This window comes from Mobula birostris, chromosome 31 (genome assembly GCF_030028105.1).
Source record: "Mobula birostris isolate sMobBir1 chromosome 31, sMobBir1.hap1, whole genome shotgun sequence".
NCBI lineage: Eukaryota > Metazoa > Chordata > Chondrichthyes > Myliobatiformes > Myliobatidae > Mobula > Mobula birostris.
In genome coordinates, this window is record NC_092400.1 from 31,982,301 (window position 1) to 32,001,159 (window position 18,859).

At 45.0% G+C, this 18,859-nt stretch overlaps 1 protein-coding gene across 1 annotated transcript; it reads right to left on the minus strand.

Annotated features, from left to right (window-relative positions):
• Positions 1 to 9,852: 9,852 nt before the first annotated feature.
• On the minus strand, positions 9,853 to 17,982 carry LOC140190989 (endoplasmic reticulum resident protein 29-like). The gene is made up of 3 exons (XM_072248023.1): positions 17,741 to 17,982; positions 15,183 to 15,321; positions 9,853 to 12,596 (listed from the first exon to the last, which is right to left on the minus strand). Exons 1-3 carry the CDS (start codon positions 17,888 to 17,890, stop codon positions 12,094 to 12,096), a joined length of 792 nt encoding a protein of 263 aa, XP_072104124.1. The 5' UTR covers positions 17,891 to 17,982; the 3' UTR covers positions 9,853 to 12,093.
• Positions 17,983 to 18,859: the final 877 nt, after the last annotated feature.

Below are 18,859 nucleotides of genomic sequence, written 5' to 3' on the forward strand. Positions count from 1 at the left end.
CTTTTCCGTGTACAGTGTGCATTCAAACCTTTCTTTCATCTGTTCATCGGCCTTTTTGATTTTGCCCCTCTGTTACACTTCAACTCATCCCATGATGGCAATTTTGCTCTATCATCTGCCTGTCCCTCCTCGGAGTCTCACTACACACTGCATCAACTTGTATACCAACTACCCCATCCTCAGCCCTTGCACTTCAGTTCCCAACAGTTTAAACCTCCTCAACTGCTCTAGCAAACCTGTCCACAAGGATATTGGTCACACTCGGGTTCAGGTGTAACCTGTCCTTTTTGTACAGGTCATACCTTGAAGAGATCCCAATGATCAACAAATCTGAACCCCTGCTCCCTGTACCACTACCTAAGCCTTAGCTGTATTTTCATCCTATTCCTGCCCTGACTAACATGGGAATTAGACAGCGATTACTACCTTGGAGGTCCTGCTCTTCAGCCTCTTCCCTAACTCCTTATACTCACTACACAGGACTTCTTCCCCCTTTCTACCCATGTCATTGGTGCCAACCTCTGACCCTTGAGAATCTTCTGCAGCTGCTCTGAAACGTCATGGACTCTAGCACCTGGGAAGCAACACACCATCCTGTATTTAACTAGAGAGTGTTGAATCTGTGGAATTCTCTGTCCCAGGCAGCTGTGGAAGCCAAGTCTTTATGTATACTTAAGGCGTGCAGTTGATAGATTCTTGATTGGTCAGGACATGAAGGGATTCAGGGAGAAGGCAGGTGATTAGGGCTGAGAGGAAAAATGGATCAGCCATGATGAAGTGGCGGAGCAGACTCGATGGGCCAAATGGCCTAATTCTGCTCCTGTATCTTATGGTCTTAAGATCAATGCTGAAGTTGAAGTAGCATTGAGATTTATGGGATTGTGAAGAGACCAACTTTATAAAAAAAAAAAGACAAATATTACTTAAAACTGATTACGAATCTAGGATGATAGTTTGAAATAGTTTTGAGATGTGTTGAGTCCAAGTTATTTATAAGATGCAGCACAGAACAGGCCCTTTGAGCCACGCCACCCAGCAATCCTCTGATTTAACCCGAGCCTAATCACAGGACAATTTACAATGACCAATTAACCTACCAACTGGTGGGTCTTTGGACTGTGGGAGGAAACCAGAGCACCTGGAGGAAACCCACGCGGTCATGGGGAGAACGAACAAATTCCTTACAGGTAACACCAGGAATTGATTCCAGGTCGCAGGTACTGTAAAGCATTGTGCTAAAATAGTTTGTCAAAATCGGCTTCAGGAAATGTATTTCTTTTAATCTGTAGATACACTTATGAAGATTTGACTGAGAAAGGGAATCTTGCAACCTCATTGTGTTTATTTATTTGAAGTATCAGAATTGTTTGTAGCATTCCTCACTGATGATACAAGGCAAAGGAACTGGTAATGGAGTCACAGAAGGAAAATAAAGTGCAACCTTAAGCAAAAAACAAGTATCATAAGGGTCCTGAGATTCTTTCAGTGTATACTGAAGTATCCCACTGTTTGTTCAGTGATTTAGAGAGTCGCGCCACTTTATGGTGACTATACTGTTGATCTAATACTGTATATTTATGTAACTATCTATACTATTCACATTGATTTATTGTTAAATCAATATTGTTTCAGAACAGTTTACACGTGGCCAAGTGGTTAAGGCATTGGACTAGCGACCTGAAGGTCGTGAGTTCGAGCCCCAGTCGAGGCAACGTGTTGTATCCTTGAGCAAGGCACTTAATCACACATTGCTCTGCGACAACACTGGTGCCAAGCTGTATGGGTCCTAATGTCCTTCCCTTGGACAACATTGGTGTCATGGAGAGGGGAGACTTGCAGCATAGGCAACTGCTGATCTTCCATACAACCTTGCCCAGGCCTGCGCCCTGGAGAATGAAGACTTTTCAGGCACAGATCCATGGTCTCGCAAGACTAACGGATGCCTTTATTGTTTCAGACAGCAAATCATAAACATGAGAAAGTCTGCAGATGCTGGAAATCCAAAGAAACACACACAGACAGTACTGGATGAACTCAGCAGGTGAGGCAGCATCTATGGAGAGGAATAGATGGCGTTTCGGGCCGAGATCCTTTTCCAGGACAGAAGGAAGGGGAAGACGTCAGTCCACGGCTGCCTCTTGTGCCAAGATGAGGCCGCCTTCAGGGCGGAGGAGCAACACCTTGCATTCTGACTGGGTACTCTTCAACCTGATGGCATGACCATCGATTTCTCCTTCCGGTAAACATTTTCTCTTCCCCCCCCCCCCCCCACCCACCTTCCTCTATTCCCTACTCTGACCTTTTACTTCTCACCTGCCCATTACTTCCCCCTGCGACCCCTCCTCCCTCCCTTTCTCCTATGGTCCACTCTCCACTCCTATCAGATTCCATCTTCTTCAGCCCTTGACCTTTCCCACCCACCTGGCTCCACCTATCACCTTCCAGATAGCCTGCTTCCTCTCTGCACCCCTCCCCCACCTTTTTATTCTGGCAACTTCCTTCTTCCTTGTTTTGTTACATCCGACATTGCTAATAGAGTAATTACTTCCATAAGGCAATAAGATATAGGAGCAGAAGTAGGCTATTCAGCCCATCGAGTCTCCTCTGCCATTCAATCATGGGCTGATCCAATTCTTCCAGTCATCCCCACTCCCCTGCCTTCTCCCCATACTCTTTGATGCCCTGGCTAATCAAAAACCTGTCTATCTCTGCCTTAAATACACCCAATGACTTGGCCTCCACAGCTGCTCGTGGCAACAAATTCCACACATTTACCACCCTCTGACCAAAGTAATTTCTTCACATCTCTGTTCTAAATGGACATCCTTCAATCCTGAAGTTGTGCCCTCTTGTCTTAGGCTCCCCTACCATGGGAAATAACTTTGCCATATCTAATCTGTTCAGGCCTTTTAACATTTGAAATGTTTCTATGAGATCCCCCCTCAATCTCCTGAACTCCAGGGAATACAGCCCAAAGCCTGCCAGACGTTCCTCATACGGTAACCCTTTCATTCCTGGAATCATTCTCATGAATCTTCTCTGAACCCTCTCCAACGTCTGTATATCCTTTCTAAAATAAGGAGCTGAAAATTGCACACAATACTCCAAGTGTGGTCTCACGAGTGCCTCACAAAGCCTCAACGACACATCCCTAATCTTGCATTCTATACCTCTAGAAATGAATGCCAACATTGGATTCACCTTCTTCACCACCGACTCAACCTGGAGGTTAGCCTTTAGGGTATCCTGCACAAGGACTCCCAAGTCCTTTTGCATCTCTGCATTTTGAATTCTCTCCCTGTCTAAATAATAGTCTGCCCATTTATTTCTTCCACCAAAGTGCATGACCATACACTTTGCAACATTGTATTTCATTTTCCACTTCTTTGCTCATTCCCCTAAACTATCTAAGTCTCTCTGCAGGCTCTCTGTTTCCTCAACACTAACCACTCCTCCACCTACCTTTGTATCATCGGCAAATTTAGCCACAAATCCACTCAATAGTCTTTATTTGTTTACCACTAATTTTGAAGTATGTTCATCGTCTACTGTGAATTATTAAATTTTGTTTGGTAAATTCTTGAGCTTCATACTATACACATCTGGGGGGGGCAGAGTCTCTTCACTGATCCTAGGAAACACTACTGTTGGCTTTTCTCTATTCTTATAGAGAAATGTCTCTTTTATTTAATATTCTCTGTACTTTGGCTAACGTACATCATGACCGATTTGTACATCTGTAAATCACTCGGGCTTTGCTGGCGTCTCCATAAATTTAACAGGCAAGTAGCCAGGTCAAAATGACCAGCTAAATCTGCAATTTGCCTGGGAGTTGAGAAGGTAAAGGGAACCCAGTCCTTATCACGCCAGGGCTATACTTTACTAAAATGTGATCAACATGTCAGTGTTGATCACATTTCTTGCAGTTTATGAAGAATCATTGGATATATTAAATGTTTTAGGCTGAGAGACCCCAACCCTAACCCTGTAACTTTAGGAAATGGGAAACATTGGAGTCATTTATTGATTTGGAAGACCACACAATTAACGTTTTCATCACTCCCAGGTGCTGTAAGCTGGATCACACTTCATCATTCACACTTGAAATGAGTTCGTGTTTTTCTGAAAGCAATCACCACAGAGAGTTTGCAGAGCAAATCAGGGTGAAATGGCACATTTATCTGGTGCTTGTTGAAGGATAAGATGTTGTTTAGGACACCAGAAAATCCTTTCTGTAGGACCACTCAAAAGACAGTATCTTCACAAGGCTGTTTCCCTTAATGTTAACAAAAGAGATAATTGTTGATTGCAGAAAGTGTTGGGGGGGGGGGGGGTGGCGGTGGTGGTATGTATGTTCCAGTCTACATCAACAGTGTTGAGGTTGAGAGCTTTAAGTTCCTTAATGTGACTATCACTAATTGCAATGTCACAGTCAAGAAAGCTCTACTCCTTCAGGAGGCCAAAGAAATTTGTCTTTTCCTGTCAACTCTTACCAATTTTTATCAATGCATCATAAAAAGCATTCTCTCTGGATGCATCACATCTGGCTCTGTAAGTGACCACAAGAACCTCAGGACAGTTGTGAATGCAGCTCAAAACGTCGCAGGAACCAGCTTCCCCTCTCGACTGTCTATACTTCTCACTGCGTTTGCCAAGCAGCTAGAGGACTCAATACCCCACCCATCACACCGTTGTCAGGTTCCTGAGTGCACTCTTGGCCTCTCAATCTACCTCGTTATGTTCTTGTACTTTTCTCGCTGTGCTGCACTCTCGCAACCTGCGCTGCACTCTATCAGTGGCTTTTACATGACGTTCTACATTGTTATTGTTTTACCTGATTCTAGATCCATACACTGTGTAACGATTTGATTTGTACAAGCACTATGCATGACAAGATTTTCACGGTTCACTCACTGGCCATTTTATTTGGTACAGGAGGTGACCACTTTGTGTATGATCTTGGCCTACTGCTGCTGCAGCTGGAGATTTTCTCCTGCACACCACTGTTGTAACGCATGGTTGTGAGTTACTGTCCTCTTCCTGTCAGCTTGAACCAGTCTGGCCAATCTCCTCTGACTTCTCTCATGATAGAGGAGGAGATGGCAGTTGAATGCGTGGCTGAGGAGTTGGTGCAGGGGGCAGGGTTTTAGATATTTGGATCATTGGGATCTCTTCTGGGGAAGGTGGGACCTGTACAGATTAGTTGGCTTGCACCTGAACTCGAGGGGGAGCAATATCCTTGCGGTTAAGTTTGCTAGCATGGTTTGGGAGGGTTTAAACTAATTTGCAAGGGGGATGGGACCCAGAGCGATAGAGCAGTGGAAGAAGTGCATGGAGTAAAGCCAGATCTAACATATAGAGAGGCTTTGAGGAAAGAGAAGCAGAATAAAGGGTGTAAAGACAGTAAGGTAGAAGGGCTAAAGTGTGTGTACTTCAAAGCGAGGAGCATCGGGGAAAAAGGTGATGAACTGAGAGCTTGGATACATACATGGAATTATGATGTAGTGGCCATTACAGAGACTTGGCTGGCACCAGGGCAGCAATGGATATAGGTGGAAGTCAGGAAAAGGAAGGGAGCAGTTACTCTATTGGGAGTATTCTATAGGCCCCCTGGTAGCAGCAGAGATACCGAGGAGCAGATTGGGAGGCAGATTTTTGGAAAGGTGCAAAAATAACAGGGTTGTTATCATGGGTGACTTTAATTTCCCTAATATTGATTGGCACCTGATTAGTTCCAAGGGTTTAGATGGGGCAGAGTTTATTAAGTGTGTCCAGGACAGATTCCTGTCACAATATGTTGGCAGGCTCACTAGGGGGAATGCCATACTAGATCTAGTATTAGGTAACGAACCGGGTCAGGTCACAGATCTCTCAGTGGGTGAGCATCTGGGGGACAGTGACCACCGCTCCCTGGCCTTTAGCATTATCATAGAAAAGGATAGAATCAGAGAGGACAGGAAAATTTTTAATTGGCGAAGGACAAATTATGAGGCTATAAGGCTCGAACTTGCGGGTGTGAATTGGGATGATGTTTTTGCAGGGAAATATACTATGGACATGTGGTCAATGTTTAGGGATCTCTTGCAGGATGTTAGGGATAAATTTGTCCCGGTGAGGAAGATAAAGAATGGTAGGGTGAAGGAACCATGGGTGACCAGTGAGGTGGAAAATCTAGTCAGGTGGAAGAAAGCAGCATACATGAGGTTTAGGAAGCAAGGATCAGATGGGTCTATTGAGGAGTATAGGGTAGCAAGAAAGGAGTTTAAGAAGGGGCTGAGGAGAGCAAGAAGGGGGCATGAGAAGGCCTTGGCGAGTCGGGTAAAGGAAAACCCCAAGGCATTCTTCAATTATGTGAAGAACAAAATGATGACAAGAGTGAAGGTAGGACCGATTAGAGATAAAGGTGGGAAGATGTGCCTGGAGACTGTGGACTAAGCGAGGTCCTCAATGAATACCTCTCTTCTGTATCCACCAATGAGAGGGAACTTGATGACGTTGAGGACAAAATGAGGTTGATGTTCTGGAGCATGTTGATATTGAGAGGAGGTGTTAGAGTTGTTAAAATATACTAGGATGGATAAGTCCCCAGGGCCTGACGGAATATTCCCCAGGCTGCTCCACAAGGTGAGAGAAGAGATTGCTGAGCCTCTGGCTAGGATCTTTATGTCCTCGTTGTCCATGGGAATGGTACCCGAGGATTGGAGGGAGGCAAATGTTGTTCCCTTGTTCAAAAAAGGCAGTAGGGATAGTCCGGGTAATTATAGACCAGTGAGCCTTATGTCTATGGTGGGAAAGCTGTTGGAAAAGATTCTTAGAGATAGGACCTATGGGCACTTAGGGAATCATGGTCTGATCAGGGACAGTCAGCATGGCTTTGTGAAGGGCAGATCACGTCTAACAAGCCTGATAGAGTTCTTTGAGGAGGTGACCAGGCATATAGATGAGGGTAGTGCAGTGGATGTGATCTACATGGATTTTAGTAAGGCATTTGACAAGGTTCCATACGGTAAGCTTATTCAGAAGGTCAGAAGGCATGAGATCTAGGGAAGTTTGGCCAGGTGGATTCAGAATTGGTTTGCCTGCAGAAAGCAGAGGGTCGTGGTGGAGGGAGTACATTCAGATTGGAGGGTTGTGACTAGTGGTGTCCCACAAGGATCGGTTCTGGGACCTCTACTTTTTGTGATTTTTTATTAATGACCTGGATGTGGGGGTAGAAGGGTGGGTTGGCAAGTTTGCAGACGACACAAAGGTTGGTGGTGTTGTGGATAGTGTAGAGGACTGTCAAAGATTGCAGAGAGACATTGATAGGATGCAGAAGTGGGCTGAGAAGAGGCAGATGGAGTTCAACCCGGAGAAGTGTGAGGTGGTACACTTTGGAAGGACAAACTCCAAGGCAGAGTACAAAGTAAATGGCAGGATTCTTGGTAGTGTGGAGGAGCTGAGGGATCTGGGGGTACATGTCCACAGATCCCTGAAAGTTGCCTCACAGGTAGATAGGGTAGTTAAGAAAGCTTATGGGGTGTTAGCTTTCATAAGTTGAGGGGTAGAGTTTAAGAGTTGCGAGGTAATGATGCAGCTCTATAAAACTCTGGACAGGCCACACTTGGAGTACTGGTTGCCTCACTATAGGAAGGATGTGGAAGCTTTGGAAAGGGTACAAAGGAGATTTACCAGGATGCTGCCTGGTTTAGAGTGATCAGAGATTAAGGGAGCTAGGGCTTTACTCTTTGGAGAGGAGGAGGATGAGAGGAGACATGATAAGAGGTATACAAGATATTAAGAGGAATAGATAGAGTGGACAGCCAACGCCTCTTCCCCAGGGCACCACTGCTCAATACAAGAGGACATGGCTTTAAGGTAAGGGGTGGGAAGTTCAAGGGGGATATTAGAGGAAGGTTTTTTACTCAGAGAGTGGTTGGTGCATGGAATGCACTGCCTGAGTCAGTGGTGGAGACAGATACACTAGTGAAATTTAAGAGACTACTAGACAGGTATATGGAGGAATTTAAGATGGGGGGTTATATGGGAGGCAGGGTTTAAGGGTTGGCACAACATTGTGGGCCAAATGGCCTGTACTGTGCTGTACTATTCTATGTTCTAGATGTTCTATTAACAAGGTGATTTCGAACACAGAACTCCGCTCACTGAATGAATTTTTTTTTTGCACCATTCTCTGTAAACACCAGAGACTGTTATGTGTGCAAATCCCAGATCAGCAATTTGCTAATCAAACCACCCTGTCTGGCATCAACAATCATTCCATGATTAAAAACACTTGAATGACATTTCTTCCCCATTCTGATGCTTGGTTGGAACAGCTGGACCACTTGACTGTCTGCATGCTGTTCTGCAGAGTTGCTGCACTTGATTGACTGAATCTATGTTTGCATTAATGAGCCGGTGTACCCAAAAAAAAAGTGGTCACTGAGTGCATGTGACAATAGTGAACCAATACCAACTATGTTAAGAGCTGGGATAATCCATCTCTCAGAAATACACTGAAGTATCAGCCTTTGTACATGCCTGAGTGGGGAACGGAGGTCTGGAAACCAGCTCCAATGCCTTCAACAGGAACACTGCAGATGCTGGAATTTCAAGCAACACACATCAAAGTTGCTGGTGAACGCAGCAGGCCAGGCAGCATCTCTAGGAAGAGGTACAGTCGACGTTTCAGGCCGAGACCCTTCGTCAGGACTAACTGAAGGAAGAGTTAGTAAGAGATTTGAAAGTGGGAGGGGGAGGGGGAGGGATGGAGCCAAGAGCTGGACAGGTGATTGGCAAAGGGGATATGAGAGGATCGTGGGACAGGAAGCCCAGGGAGAAGGAAAAGGGGGGTGGGGGAACCCAGAGGATGGGCAAGGGGTATAGTCAGAGGGACAGAGGGAGAAAAAGGAGAGTGAGAGAAAGAATGTGTGTATTTAAATAAATAACAGATCGGGTACGAGGGGGAGGTGGGGCATTAGCAGAAGTTTGAGAAGTCAATGTTCATGCCATCAGGTTGGAGGCTACCCAGACAGAATATAAGGTGTTGTTCCTCCAACCTGAGTGTGGCTTCATCTTTACAGTAGAGGAGGCCGTGGATAGACATGTCAGAATGGGAATGGGATGTGGAATTAAAATGTGTGGCCACTGGGAGACCCTGCTTTCTCTGGCGGACAGAGCGTAGGTGTTCAGCAAAGCGGTCTCCCAGTCTGCGTCGCGTCTTGCCAATATATAAAAGGCCACATCGGGAGCACCGGATGCAGTATATCACCCCAGCCGACTCTCAGGTGAAGTGTTGCCTCACCTGGAAGGACTGTCTGGGGCCCTGAATGGTGGTAAGGGAGGAAGTGTAAGGGCATATGTAGCACTTGTTCCACTTATAAGGATAAGTGCCAGGAGGGAGATCAGTGGGGAGGGATGGGGGGGACGAATGGGGGGAGGGAAAGATGTGCTTAGTGGTGGGATCCCGTTGGAGGTGGCGGAAGTTACGGAGGATTATATGTTGGACCCAGAGGCTGGTGGGGTGGTAGGTGAGGACCAGGGGAACCCTATTCCTAGTGGGGTGGCGGGAGGATGGAGTGAGAGCAGATGTGCGTGAAATGGAGGAGATGCGTTTGAGAGCAGAGTTGATGGTGGAGGAAGGGAAGCCCCTTTCTTTAAAAAAGGAGGACATCTCCTTCGTCCTGGAATGAAAAGCCTCATCCTGAGAGCAGATGCGGCGGAGACGGAGGAATTGCGAGAAGTTCAATGCCTTGTAAAGTTTCTCATCCAACAGCTAAAGCCAATACTATAAATACCCCCAGGTAACAGCAACTTGCTCTGAATGTAGGAATATAGTATTGAACAGGCGGCACAAATATAAGGTAAGTGTAAATTATCAAGTTTAATACATTTTTAAAACAATTAGAGCACAAGTAATTGTTTTCATGTGGGCAATCATAACACTGATAGATTGTTGGAAGAAGATCTAATTAAAGAGTAAAATTTAATTAAGAATTGAGCAAAAACTGGATGTTACCAAATTTGTACCAAATTTTTATTTATTGCCACAGAGTGGAGTAAATTTGTGAATGCGTCTGTAACAGGATTTGGGCACTCCTTACCTCACCCTGACGTCACTTCAGATTTTGTTCTAGCAACATCCCTGTCGATGGGCTGTCCTGTAAAATGACTGTCTCTGCGATTTATTGAGAAAACCTAGGGAATGAAATTGGGCTGCCTTCTACTGCGAGAGAGGAGATTTGCACACGTTCTTCAAGGCTGATTTATACTTGTGCATCAAATATATGCCGTAGGTACGGCGTCGCCGCGAACCCTACGCCATAGTCTAACGCACACCTCTCCCAAAATGTAACTACGTGTCACGGCAACGCAGACCGAAACAACTGTGATTGGTCCGCTTGGTAGCATCGCATTTCCTCCTACGCTGCAATAGCTTCCCATTGGGCGACTGAAGGGCAGGGAAGGAACTCTGGCTGCAATGCTTTCCATAAAGCTTTACAGACCTCCGAAATTATGGAGGACACATTTCGCTTTTACGAAAAAAGATGCTCGCTTTAAACTTGTTTACCCCGGGAAAGACTACCATGAGCATGAAGCCTTGCGCGGGCAGGTGTGTGCGCATGCGCGACGTGCCGATTTTTTTTTCGACAAATCGACCTTGGCTCAAAATTCTCGATTCTGTCAAGTGATACTACACTGTACATACAGAAAATTCACCCTCCTTCACTGTTTAAAGTTTGAGTTTCTTCGTGTTGAGTTTCAACATGAAGAATCTCAACACAATGGCATAGAAACCCCACCGCCAACTAGCGTTTTGGCAGTGAATTGCAGAGCGACGCAGACACACCAATGCACAAGTACAAATGCTCAACGGTGGAGCCCACTTGCGTAGGCTACAGCGTAAGCTAGTACGCACAAGTATAAATCAGCCTTCACTCGTGACACTTCGATAATTAGCCTGGACCTTAGCAGGGATTCTGTACCGTTCCTCCTCTTGCTCTCCAATGACAACATGAGGGAATGTTGTTCAAAGATATTGCCACGCCAGAGCATTGAGATGTTGCTACATGATTGGCTGATTAGATATTTGCATTAGCGAGCCGGTGTACCTATTAAAGTGACCACTGAGGAAATGAGGAGAACTAGACGACTAAAACATCTGCAGTGGTTAGTGAACTACCCTTTTACAAACTTATTCCTTTAACTTCTGCCCTCAGTTTGCATACAGCCCACTGCAACATTCTTGGCATGAGATTGGCTTTTGGAAGGGCAAACTCTGCCCTGGTTTGAAACATGTCGGCAAATGTTCAACAAAACATACAGAAAAAATGTATTTTTAAGATTTAAAATTGTAAAAATGCTTGTAAACAATTAAAACTCTTAACCATGTCACTGCTGAAGGGCAGATTTGCGTAAGATTCACCGTAATTTTACATGCTTGGAGGAAAAATAAATTTGGATTCAATTGGTTACCCCCTCCTCTCAGCTGGCCTGCCTGTGTCACCGGCCGTTCCCTTACTGTAGGTGACCAATCCCAAGCCACCAATAACACCGTATGGAAGATCGTAATGCAGTAGAGCACAGCTGTTCAGTAGCTCCCGTACAACCACCCAACTGGGAGCTCTGCACAGCAAAGAAAATGTCAAGTGATGATGTTTGACTGTCCCTTGTGCTATGTACTGCCAAAGAAAGAAGATAAGGTTGCTGAAAGCTCCCTCTCAAGGACAGGAACTTGGCACTGTTGCAGTTACATGTCAATTTGCGATCATTCCAAACTGAGATGCCAAGATTGAATGCAAGTCTGCTCTGAGTTGGATGGGATTGTAAGGAGGTGGGCCATGACATTATTGGCTTCCATGCTCTAGGACTGAGAGGTGGGATTGAGGATGGACAGTGCAAGGGATGGTAACCTTCTGTCTCCCTTGCTCCCGATGTGGGTCCTGCCAGGTGGCAGCTGAGGGTAGCTGTTACATAGCAAGGGACAGGGACAGGATTTGGGAAAGGGAGAACTACCGAAGGCAAGACTCTCCTTTCCTGACAACTCCAGCAGTAACATGACTTACAGTAGGAAGCTTTCTTTCTCCAGACTTAACAGAACCCAGGTCCCTCTCACAACTCCTCTTTGGGTACACTCGGTAGCTGGAAGGAGCTCAGGATGTTCTGCCGCTTCTGAAACTCTGCCTTCTTGGCCGAGCTCATCTTGCTCTCCTCCAGCAGTTTGCCAATCCGCGCAATCTCTGAGCTCACAAACGAGTCACCTTGCGCCAAGACCTTGCTCATAATTTTGGAGTACTGTTCTGCCAACTTCTGCTCGGACTCCGGCAGCTTCCCTATCATGTTCTTCACCTTCTCCATGATCTTCTGCCGTTCTTCTTCACTGCTTGTGCCGCTGAACTCCTGGGCAAGGAAATCGTATTCCTCCAGGCAGCCCAGCATCCCGACCCACACACCTTTAGTTTTCAACCACTGCTGAATGTTTTCCTGTTTAATCTCCCCAGCGTACCGGGCTGGATTCTCCAAATCCCCGTTACTGAACAGCAAGTAGACAGGATAGTCATCTTTTTCCACATTATATTTCACACCAAGCTCTGCATTTTCCTTTTCACCATAATCTGTACAGAAAAAAGTTTTTAAAATGTAAAATTAGATCAATATCTTGCAGAATAACTTTTTGACTAATATTTTATCATCAGAATTTGTCATTCTGTGTCTTTGCCTCTTTTTGCACCATATTCTCCCCTCATTTCACACACAAGACCTTCCAGACTAGCCAATGAACACCCCTTTGCTATCTTATATTTGTAACCACACTTTAAAAAAGGGTACCAACTGAATGAGCGACCGTTTGGTATTTCTTAATTAAGAATGCAGAAAGGTTTGATGTTGTGGTGTTTGCTGAGCCTGGCAATTAATGAGCTTACAGACTTTTCATCACCAGTCAAGGTCACTTCCTCAGTGCGCAGTTGTTGGTGTTTCTCTGTGGGCACACTCGCATTCCGGAAAGCACCAACAACTGCGCACCGAGGATGTCATCGACTGGTGATGAAACGTCTCCGAGCTAATTGCCAAGCTCGGCGAATATCAAACGCCTCATCTCGATACTCACCGCCATCCTAAATGCAGGAAGAATTGTGTAAAATTCTAATTAAAAAAAAAAAAAATCCCTTGCATTATAGCAGGAACCCCCACCCCCACCCCTCAAATATCTTCTCCCACCTTGAATAGAAAATAGGGAAAAGTTGTATGCTATTCTTCAGGAAATTGCTTTTTTGCTCCGAACCTGTTTTTCTGATGTGGCTTCCTAACTGTGCTGCTGCCTCCCTAGTATTGGAGAACCAAGTATTGACATCTCTCCTCAATATTAACAAGGTAGGGTTTTTAAATAAAAAGGTGCTATAAATTCTTTTAATGCACTGGTTTTCATTTCCACATGTCACTAAATTAGAAGTTAACAAAAAAAAGGTCCCCCTCCAAGCGTTTGGAGGCTTGCGTGCCTCAATGAGTTGGCGAGAGATGCTGGCTGGAGTCAGGAGCTTTATGCTTTGGCTCTTGGTAGGGTCACCCTTGCCAAAAAGGTCAAAGGGTAGAGCACAGACCAGTCCACCAGTCCTCCAGCTTCAGACGAGTCAAATGAGAGTTGTTACGGATACGGCGACGAAGAATCCTTCTGTATCTGTGGGCAACAGTACAGAGATGGAGGGCTTTCACTGCCACCCCAATAGGCAGTAAGTAAAAACAGTCCCAGTGTTCAAGAAAAAAGTGGAACAAAACTATGTCAGATTACCCTGACGTCAATGGAAAAGGAAATAATAAAATCGATTGTTAGGCATATGGTGGAAAGGCACGTTGATCAGAGAGCATCATCACAAAACAAATATGTTCTTTGAGAACATAACTGGTGTGAAGAAGGAACTACGGGAACTCAGTTAGGACTATTATGAATTGGGATTGGTTCAAAGATTCAAAGTACATTTATTATCGAAATCAGCTATAGAATTCAACTCTGAGATTTGTCCTCCCCTAGGCAGCCACAGTTAATAGTAAATGCAATCCAAATATACATGTCATTTTCAGGTTAGTAAGCAAATAGTTTTCCACCAAGACAACCACAAACTTGCTGTTGGGTTTGGAGGCTTGCGTGCCTCAATGACCCAGACAGCTACGTAGGCTCCTGGTAGAGTCACCCATGCCAAACAGGTCAAAGGGTAGAGGTCAGACTAAGAGTGGTCCACTGATCCTCCAGGTTTGGGGTTCAACTCAGTGCCAACAACCCTGACTGGTCAAACAAAACTGTTACAGAAACAGCAATGAAGAATCCTTCTACATCTGATTGCGATGGTATTCCTGGGTCTCCACCGGGGACTTGCGTGACTGACAGTAGTGAGAACCGAGAGAAGCTACTGACATGATGAAGGAAGCCCTGAACACCGTCAGAGATGGAGACCTTCATTACTGACCTAAATGTCAGTGGTGTAATGGACAGTAAATAAGCAAATAGTTTTAGTTTTTATTACAAAAGGAATGGAGTATAAAAATAAAAACAAGTCTTACAACAACTCTCTCTGCCTCTAGAATTACATTTAGTCTCTTTAAGAAAGATAAACTTGCTTTTGAGGGAATACACCTGGCTCCTCTTCTCTCAAGGCATTAAGCTTCTAAACTCCCTGCCGCATCACATTCAAAGTGTCACTGGTTAATCTGTTCTGCACCTTACAATGTTTAATTTATGCACTCTAGTTTGTTTATTTATGCATAATTCATCTGTAGACTTGATCTTTATTTTCCTCAATTATTGTGAGCTATATCTACCACAGCGTTTTATACCCCTGTTCGGAGAAACATTCTCATTTGACGGTATACATGTATATAGTTAAATGATAATAGACTTGACATGGAAAAAGTATGAAAGTCAGAACTGAAGATCAACCTCAATGCTACTGAATGACAAAATAGTCTCAAATTACCTATTTTCACATCTTCTTGTACATTTTATGTAAAGCATGTTAAATCTATGCAGGAGGTTCATGTTAATTGGGCTGTTGAAGTGTTGCAGAAGTACCACATTGTTGCATAAGCTGTGTGTTACACAAAGCGACTGAATAGAGCAAGCTGGCTGGATTGATCAGACATATGATAATGCAGATCATACTTTTTTTTTATCCTTTGTTATAAATTTGGACAAACAATTCTGTTCCCACCTGATATTCCAACTTCAGCCACCACGAGGGCCTTGCTGGAAGCAGAGTTTTCTGCTAACAACTTGAACTCGTCCTGCTTCTCTCCATAAGGATACTGTGTGTCAATCTTCACCAGGACATGCTTCAGTTTGGGGATTACCTGCAGGGAACAAAGGCATCTCAGGGGCTGTTTCAAAGCTTCAAAGGTTCCTTTAGTATAAAAATATACAACTCTGCATTTTTCTTCTTCTGCCGAAACCAAGTATCACTTTTGGGCATTTTATATGTAAAGGAGGTCTTTCAAAATAAACCAATTTGCTAAGCAGGCTCTTAATTATATTTAACTATCTTCACTGAAGAAAGATCCAGGAGTTTCACTTTACCTTTTTTCTACCTTGAATTCATCTAACTCTGTGCCATTAGGTTCTGCAGACCAAGCTTGGATTATAGTTGTAACCCTTGTGATATAGCAAGTGTTTAAAATGATTCACAGATTTAGTATGATCCTCTCATTAGGGCAGGGGTCCAATATCCCTTCAGTTAATGGTAGGGGTCCATGAGATTAAAAAAGGTTGGGAACTCCTGGATGAGGGGAACCTAGAGTCAGCGCAAGATTAGGGCCAAGCTATTTGAAGAGTTATGTCACTTAGTACTTTGCAGAGAGGCTAATATATTTTGGAATATGGAAATTAAGGTGTATAATTGCATTGAAGATGATGAGATATAATCGTGATAACATATTAAAGATGCTGGAATCTGGAGCAAAAAAATCTGTCAGAGGAACTCAACTCTCCATTCCTCTGAAGGATGACATCTCTGGTTGAGATCCTGCATCTAGTCCATTATTGATGTGACTGATGCTTGAAACAGCAAGTTTCTTACAGAAGAGATTTTAAAAATTATTTATTTTATTGAGATACAGGGTGAAAGAGGGTCTGTCAGCCTTTCGAGCCACAGTGCCTAGCAATCTCCCAATTTAATCCTAGCCTAATCACTGGACAATTTACAATGACCAATAAACCAACCAATCAGTAGGTCCTTGGACTGTGGGAGGAAACCGGATCGCTCGGAGGAAACCCACGCGGTCACGGGGAGAACGTACAAACTCCTTACAGACAGTGGTGGGAATTGAACCTGGGTCACTGGTACTGTAAAGAGCCCTCTGAGCTTGGTAGCTGAAGACCACACGGGATTCCACTCTTGTGCTTAATTAAAATTGCCACTGAGCGTATAAGGTGGAGATTAATACACTTTTGGAGATGGTGATATAAGGGACTGACACATGATTAAAGCCTGGGGAATAGTGGCGAGGGGCTGGGCAGAAATGTACAGAACTTAGCACCGCTCCCTCAGAGTTCAGGGACCCGGGTTTGATCATGGACTTGGGTGCTGCGTGCGAGGAGTTATTCCCCCCCTCCCTGCCTAGCTTTTATCCGGGCCCTCGATTTTCTCCTCACGTTCCAGTGATCTGCTGGGAGATTAAAGGGGCGGCAGAGGAGTTGAAGGGGAGCTGATGCGAAATGAAAATAGAACTGCTGAAAGTGGTCTACTCGGACTGCTTTTGGACCCGGACACGAAAGGTTGTTTTTGGAGCCGATGGGCTCTGACACGTTTATAAATGTTTATAGTATGTGGAACGAGCTTCCAGCAGAAGTCGTAGAGGCAGGTTCGATAATGTCATTTAAAGTAAAATTGGACAGCTATATGGACAGGAAAGGAATGGAGGGTTATGGGCTGAGTGCGGATCGGTGGGACTAGGTGAGAGTATCGTTCGGCACGGACTAGAAGGGCAGAGATGGCCTGTTTCCGTGCTGTAATTGTTATATGGTTATATAAATACAGATACATGGGGGGGGGAGAGGGGGGTCAAGCAAGCAACGAGAGAGAGAGTGCGAGTTCGGGAACATACGAGCAGGTCAAAAAAGATAGAAGCATCGTATATGTAAGATGGAGCTTGCGGGAGGGAGGGACAGAAACACGCGTACAGAAATGATTGGTGTGCAGATGGTCGCTGTTGTTAGTTGTAACTTCTCTATTGGCTATTAACCACCTTATGAAGCTAGCTTTTTTTAAAAACAAGCAACGATTCGGCTCCAGAAAATTCCACACATCCTGGTCGTTAAGGTATCCAAACCCTCGGCACACTCACTCAGTGACAATCAGCAGTGAAACTTTCTATCTGGGAACGCGATTATTGCAAACCGCTCCCCTCGCAGCTCGTTGTGATGCCGTCTACGTCGGTTGATTCAAAAATATTGTAATAGGAGTAGTAATGAGATTCCATATCCATCCCACCGGAGCTTAGCTATTAAAACGCGAACGTTCTTTCTTCATTCAAAAAAAAAAGAACCCGAGCGGATAAATGTCAATTTTCTCCTAATAAATATTTGTTTTGCCCTTTAATTTTTCATTTAAATATTATGTTCAAGTTATTAAAGAACAGCAATGCCAGCTGAGCGGATTATGTATATATTTTCATTTTTATAAATACATTGCGAGGGAAGTTCGAATTTGTCAGCGGTCTGTGGCAGTCAAATCAACCCCACATTCAATCCGGGCCGACTTAAGGATCCACTCACCTTGTAGAACGTGACCGAGTCCAGGGGCAGGGAGCCCACCGTATGCAGGGCTCCGGTGGGTTCAGCAAGGTGCAAGAATCCCGCGATTAGAAAGAGCAGAGAGCAGCTACCGGCGACCGCCATCGTTCGTTCTTCTCGCAGTAGCACCATGTGATCCTATCGGGGATGGGAGCTTCATGCAAATTGCACCAGCCCCCTTGTTCTGACCAGCCCCAAAGCGTAAGCAGTTTCTTCCGACAAACAGAACGGAGCAAGTCTTCAATGCTAGCCGCACGCGGGGAGGGAAGTGCGCAAGAAAAGCAGAATTGAGGAAATTGGTTATTACTGACGCTTTTAAAGAGAGGTTTAGTTTTCTAAGTTATCTTTGCTGCTGTATTGGATGTCCTTGCTTCCGCTAGTGGGTGGGCTCTCGGTGTCTGACCTTGTTCTCGCATTAGCAACGCAGGGGTACAATGGACGAGGTTACATAGCGGTTCCTTAAGGTTGTTGTAGGCAGGGGTGATAGAGGGGCGAAGTTCCCACTACCTATTAAATGCTCCTAATGCCGTAAGTCTCAAATAGCATCTGACAACCAAGTCCAGCTCCTGTCCTTCCCGCGTGGCTTAGCTACGAAGTGTGGCTGAACCGTTTCTACTGACCGGACAAGGAGCAAAGTGGAGAGGTGGCGGAGTTACCGGCGCATTAAAACCAGTCGCTTCGGGCAGATGGGTCTCGTTAGCCGCGGCGGACAGCTCATCTCGGAGAAAGAAAACTCTGATCTCAAACCTCGGCTGCCTTGCAGCTATACTCACTCATGGGGAAGGCTTCAGGAGTAAACTCCGAGGACGAATCCGGAGCTGGCGCCCCTATGCTGAGTTCAATGCCGCTGGTGCCAAACTGTTTCGGTCCCTGCAGTTCCTTTGGGTTCATCGGCCGTGTGGAGAGAGGGTGTTGTATGGACAACAGCTTGCTCTCCACATCGTATATCTGGTGTGTGTGTATATATATATATATGAAGCGTGCGGCTAGTTCAGTGAAAATCTGGGATCCCAGACAACAGAAAGGAAGAAGGTGAGTGGGTAGGTGTGGAACCTCTGGATCTTTTGCACCGTGATGAACAAAGCAGAACAAAGAAGTACA

Coding starts and splice junctions, on each gene's coding strand:
- LOC140190989 (XM_072248023.1), bottom strand. CDS start 17,890: ATGGTGCTACTGCGAGAAGAACGAACGATGGCGGTCGCCGGTAGCTGC. Junction 15,322..17,740: donor ACTCGGTCACGTTCTACAAG/GTGAGTGGATCC, acceptor TGTTCCCTGCAG/GTAATCCCCAAACTGAAGCA. Junction 12,597..15,182: donor GGCTGAAGTTGGAATATCAG/GTGGGAACAGAA, acceptor TTTTCTGTACAG/ATTATGGTGAAAAGGAAAAT.